We start from the raw sequence: 6,264 nt of genomic DNA, 5'->3' as shown, positions 1-6,264 counted from the left end.
ATGTGAGCTCAGTGTTTGTTTTTGTCTGATGAAGAAAAGTGCAATCTAGGATTGTAAGGGATCCCAGGGAACTACTGATTATGTGCAGCAAATGGTGAATTTTGTATGATGGTCTGAGAAGTGTTAGTGTATGTATACATGAACATGTATGTAGAGTAATGGTATTGTTTTGTCAGAATTTGTGCAATGTGTGATAGAATTTCTACATGCTACATGTAATAGTCACAATCGTAAACAAAACTGGATAGTCAATTGTATTTAGACTGCTTAATTTTTAAACAATGTGTTATAAGAAGTGTTGATTTTTTTATGACAACCCTGTTAGATTTTATGTACTCCATGTATAAGTCTTCCAGATTATTTAGAAAATGTTATATTTTGGTATTGGCAACTCCTGAATGTTTATCCTAATTTTCATACCTTCCACAGACTTTTAGTATTGATAGATATTTTATACATACCTGTAGCTTGCAACCGACAGTGAAATCCAAGGTTAGCATAGTATAAGTACAGAAGAAAAAACAGCGGTAATCTTAATCATTCGTCATAACTAACTTTGTAATGATTTGTCACTAAAGACAAAAAAGATTCTAAAGGTTTGAAAAGGCTCTGATTATTAGAACGGATATTTATCATATTTTTATGATAATATTATTTGCTGCTACTTTCTTCTCTTTTGCCAGCCTCATATGTACTTGCCAAAGTTAGAGTGTAGAGAAAACTGTTACATGATTGCAACATTGAGACACTTCTGTATATAGTTTTTAAAATGTTTTTCTCATCTTACTGTAGATCTAATGTTTAAATGACATTGCGAGTATGAATGAATGGTGATTTAATGTTTACGTCCCATGCCTACTGTATGGACTTACAGACATGACAGAATGTGTCAATATTGTTATGTATATGTACAAGAATACATGTTGCTGATAACTAAAATTTTGCTATGTTTTAAATCTTCTCTAATTCTCTATACAGTAGATACAGTTGCATCATATTTAGTTAGTGCAGCACACTTTATTATATATATATAGTGCACTGTCATATATCAACTAGAAATGTAACTACACACATGTTGAAAATCATTCTATTTTGGACAGAAGTGATCGTGCCTGGGACTTGAGCTGTGCAGTCAGCTCTTGGGCACAGAAAAAGCTACACAGCGATAGGACATGCAAACACATCACCAGAAATAAGAGCAAAGGAAAAAGCTACCACTGGCACTAGACGTGAATTTCACAACCTTGCATTATGTAGATACAAAGCCCTTTACAATAGTGTCCAATCGAGTGTGTAAACTATATATCCTGAGAACACTTACTCGGAAGTTCAATCCATGGAAAGCATTAATTCAAAGTACAGAAAGATTTGTTATTAATACAACAAAGCAGACAAACAGAAAAAAACACATACATGTATGCAGGGCTTGGTTAAGAATTTGAGGGTTATTTTCTAGCTAAATGACTCAACTGTACAAATCTATGCCTTGGTGTTGACTTAAAGTTTCTGATCTCTAAAACCAAGAAGCTTTCATCACCTTGCTAAAACCAAGGACATTGTACAGAAAGCTAGCTAAAACGTGTACTTGCAATTGTTCAAGTCTCCAATCTTTAAAAATCAATGAGCCTGGGAGTGACGAACCCCTCCAACACCTAAACACATGTTATTACCATAAGATTACATCAACTTGCTCTGCACTGGAAGAGTTGGCAAAAAGGGACCAACCTCAAAGTCATGGGATTGGGCAGCTGACTCAGCCCTGCTCAAACCTGATCCCTCATCATCATCTTGTTCTGGGTTCACAGAGCCCAGAAATACCTGGCTCCCTGGTACTATTACATCCAGGGCAGGGTTTACAGGATACAACAAGCCTACCTCACTGTCCTCAATTTCCCAACTCCTGACACTCTTCAGCGCACAAACACAAGCAGCATGAAGGGAGGGAGGATAGAAAAGTTACATGTATGCATGTGTGTGTGTGTGTGTAAGTGCAGACAGACACTCCAACATGTATATCAGAGCTCAAAATACAGGCTGCAATTTCTCCAGAGTAAAAATGCAGAAAACTTCAATGTTAGCAAAACTGCTAGAAACACTTGTCTGAGACACAGCCTTTGAAGCATTAGACAAACCACAAGAGTTATATTAGGACAAGAATGACAAACATGATTTTAAAATGCCTTCTTATAAGTTTTTCAATACGTTTTACGTTTGTTGTTTATTTCAGGCTCAATGACCCAAATTGACATACTCAAACACATCTAAGAAAAAACATCTCTTTTTCCTTGTTTTATAAAAGATCCCCTGCTTTGGCTGGCACTTCTAGAAAATTTAAGAAACCTACAGTAAGAATCGCTAAAATATAAACCACACTTTTGTTTCAACACCTACCTCCAGGTCTGAGTCATCAGGTGATTCACTGTCAGAAGAAGAGATGGTCTCCACCTTAATGATGGCACGTGGGGGGTGGGAGGGGGGCTCCTGACTCTCCGGCGTGGCACCGTCCGAGTTATTGTCTGTGGTGTCACTGTGTCCTCCAAACTGAAACAATTGAACATCATCATTGGAAAACAAATTGCACTTAGCTTGCATGACATAAATTTCAACCTATGATGTATAAAACATGCAATGCAATAGCCATGCTGGAATATTCATAAGTTACATGTATATGACAGTCACCCTAGTTTACGAAATTTGTTACTCAGAAAAGTAGGATATATTATCATTTGAAAATGGCAACTTGAGGGTACTAGTACAAGTAACTTTTTTACAGTATATTGTTTTGTCAGTTTGGCATATTCACAAATCAAGCTGCTATAGTGTTCAAACAGGTAAAGATTATATGTTTGCACTTTTGAACACAATAGCACCTTGAAAATTATAATAGACTTTAGTCTAGTGCAAAAGATAGTGTAATTGACTGTATAATGTATAAAATGTGTATCCTGATCCTGAATTGATAGAAATATTCTGTGTGTTCATGTACGTGTTCATCTACATTGTGTTCAGTAATACGTGGTCCCTTTGACTTATCGTCCATAACAGCCAGAAACATTAATGTTACATGAATTTTGCCCCATCACCAAGACATGTTAGAACCAAAAGGAACCCCTTCACCATGCCGCCACCGTCAAGCTACCTGCTTCGGATCAAACTCTACGGGTTTCAGGAAGTCCCGCATCTTCATGTACGCGCACAAGAACGCTTTGGGGTCCTTCGCAACCGAGTCGTAGAATTCTTCTTTATCCGCTGGATTCATGGCGCCAAGAAACGGGGCCACAAACTAGCGTAGCGGTCAGGGTTTTTCCGTTATGTAGTGTGTGCAAGCATGCAAGTGGTGTTAGAATAGAAATGGTTATTTGGTTATCACACCCAATGCTGATGGTGTTAAAATGATTAATTTGGACACAAGGGCAGGAAAAGTTTGATATGCAAGGTTTGTTACAAGTGATTTTGAAACGATCTTTCTCTTCTTTAACTTCAATCTTTGGCAAAACTAAAAATTGCACTACAACAGAACACACTGTGTTTCAACCAGCATTTTCTGATAAACAACTGTATTCAAAAATCATCTAACACCTCTTGAATGTAAAAGTATTTTAGTTGAAACTTTGCTTGCCCATGGAAAAGTGCCATGCAGATGCAACTGTGAGTGAATGCAATACTGTCACAAGCAATTAGAGATGGCACCAGCATATACATGTGCAACAAACAGGTTCTAAAATGTCTTGACATATCATATGTTAAAGTATGCTGACTGTGTGAGTGTACTATTGTATGTAAGTCAAACACAACTAAATCTAAATGCTTCAGACTTATAATTATTCATTGCAAAATTAGCATGGCGACTAAATGATAAAAGTATAGGAGTTAGCTACAGAACGGTGACGCTGGGGAGAGAAAGAAGAAAACTGAAATTACTATGCTTCAGTGCCTCTTGGTACCTAGTAACATAATCATAACAATTTTTCTATGTATAATATTTCAACAATCATGTAATATGCAGACTATGGAGGGTACCAGAATCACCACAGACAGTAACTATTAGTATCTTGTGCACAGAAGATGCATGTAAATCCCAATCAACAGAGAGATTGGCAAGCTCCACTTACATGTACATACTATTCCAAACTTTCAACACAGCAATACAATTATGATGATTATAAGACTCAGTGTTGATTTTCTACGGAACTGTAGGTTTTCCCTGTCATAAGGAATTATAATGTTGATGAAAAGGTACATTGTAAGTGAAGTAACATTGAATCTTACCTTTTCTTCAAATCTTATGGGGTCATTTTCCACTGTTTCTGCAATGTTGGGCTGTGACAAAAATATAAAAATTGCATTTAATTTGTGACCATTTTGAACAAACATCAGCGGTGCAGTCATTTGATATTGCAAGCAGAAATACATGTATTTGGTATTGCAAGCAAGAATACACAAGTGTGGGGTAATGCAGTCTCCTAGGCAGAATTGAATGACCATTGAACAAGAGTGAAGTCACTAGGAGGAAGATCAGTGTGAATGTATATTCAGGACGAGGGACAGGACCAGTGTATAGTCACTAGGAGGATAGTCAGTGTGAATGGAAGTTCAGCACCAGGGACAGGACCAGTGTGAAGTCACTAGAAGGATAGTCAGTGTGAATGGAAGTTCAGCACCAGGGACAGGACCAGTGTGAAGTCACTAGGAGGATAGTCAGTGTGAATGGAAGTTCAGCACCAGGGACAGGACCAGTGTGAAGTCACTAGAAGGATAGTCAGTGTGAATGGAAGTTCAGGGACAGGACCAGTGTGAAGTCACTAGGAGGATAGTCAGTGTGAATGTATATTCAGCACCACGGACAGGACCAGTGTGAAGTCACTAGGAGGATAGTCAGTGTGAATGGAAGTTCAGCACCAGGGACAGGACCAGTGTGAAGTCACTAGAAGGATAGTCAGTGTGAATGTAAGTTCAGCACCAGGGACAGGACCAGTGTGAAGTCACTAGGAGGATAGTCAGTGTGAATGGAAGTTCAGCACCAGGGACAGGACCAGTGTGAAGTCACTAGTAGGATAGTCAGTGTGAATGGAAGTTCAGGACAGGGACAGGACCAGTGTGAAGTCACTAGGAGGATAGTCAGTGTGAATGTAAGTTCAGGGACAGGACCAGTGTGAAGTCACTAGGAGGATAGTCAGTGTGAATGTAAGTTCAGGGACAGGACCAGTGTGAAGTGAATAGAAGGATAGTGTGAATGTAAGTTCAGCACCAGGGACAGGACCAGTGTGAAGTCACTAGGAGGATAGTCAGTGTGAATGTACATGTATATTCAGTACCAGTGACAGGACCAGTGTAAATGAGGATAGTCAGTGTGAATGAATACAAAAGGAATTTTGTATATGGTGAAGAAGAACCTGATCCAGGTCCAAGATAGCGTGTTGATTGTCCAACATGGGGACTTCCTCCTCAGCTGTGATGTTAGTCAGGGGCAGCCATGTTTGGTCCTGGTCTTCCCTGTGTTTCTCAAACGACGCCTCGTGGTCATCAGGATGCTGGAGGAGCGACACGATGTCGTCAGGCATCTTCTTCTCCCTCCGATGGTTGTTGATGTACATCTGGATGGATAACTGATCAATGCTGTCAAGGACATTTCTTTCACCAGACATCCCCCTGTACACAATGTCCAACCCAAAAGTGAAGTTGTAACACAATTTGGCTAGCTAAAACAACAAAGGCTTCACAATCATATAATTGTAGAAAATTGTAGAAAATTGTAATTATTTCCAGCACTATATGATCTTATGTGACGTTCAAATTAAAGTTTTTGACATTCAGTACTAGTAAGTACTGCATGCTATCAATTAGAACAGATCTGGATTCTTAAAAAGTGTACATAACTAGTCTTGGAAAAATTTATTTTCCGCAGTGACATAATGATTACAGTAGTAACTATTTTCATAGGATATGAAAATTTCAATTAAAATATTGGACTGGTTTATTACTGAGTTACTGGTTTGACCAATCTACTTTTACAACAGGGTGGTACAACTATGATAAATGTCAGTAGGTAACGGAGAAAACAACATGTTATTAATATTCAAAATAGCGTAATAAGTATTAACTTCAGACAATTATACCCACCCACGGAGTATGACTCAATAGGTACGTGTATTTAATATGTATTGAGTGTCTCATAATTGATACACAACATCTGCACTTACTCTAGTTCAGTACAGATGAAAATTTGTGAAAAAAATTATAAAATACAGGACTGAAATAGTTAAA

At 38.2% G+C, this 6,264-nt stretch overlaps 1 protein-coding gene across 4 annotated transcripts in view; it reads right to left on the bottom strand.

The window, feature by feature from the left end:
• Nucleotides 1-6,264, bottom strand: part of LOC109484220 (lysosomal amino acid transporter 1-like) — a 29,531-nt gene that overhangs the window by 3,499 nt on the left and 19,768 nt on the right. Inside the window, exons 8-11 of one of the 4 annotated variants that reach the window (XM_019787476.1) lie at nt 5,394-5,606; nt 4,270-4,320; nt 3,140-3,283; nt 2,392-2,541 (exon numbers count right to left, since the gene is read on the bottom strand). In XM_019787476.1, coding sequence (XP_019643035.1) covers nt 2,392-2,541; nt 3,140-3,283; nt 4,270-4,320; nt 5,394-5,606 — 558 coding nt within the window. The remainder of the gene's footprint in view (nt 1-2,391; nt 2,542-3,139; nt 3,284-4,269; nt 4,321-5,393; nt 5,607-6,264) is intronic. The other 3 variants (XM_019787477.1, XM_019787478.1, XM_019787479.1) reach the window with 3 other exon arrangements.

The sequence above is a fragment of the Branchiostoma belcheri genome, unplaced genomic scaffold (assembly GCF_001625305.1).
Source record: "Branchiostoma belcheri isolate BF01 breed outbred unplaced genomic scaffold, Haploidv18h27 scaffold69, whole genome shotgun sequence".
Lineage (NCBI taxonomy): Eukaryota > Metazoa > Chordata > Leptocardii > Amphioxiformes > Branchiostomatidae > Branchiostoma > Branchiostoma belcheri.
The sequence above is the reverse complement of the archived record's forward strand: the minus strand, read 5'-3'. Positions and strand labels throughout refer to the sequence as shown.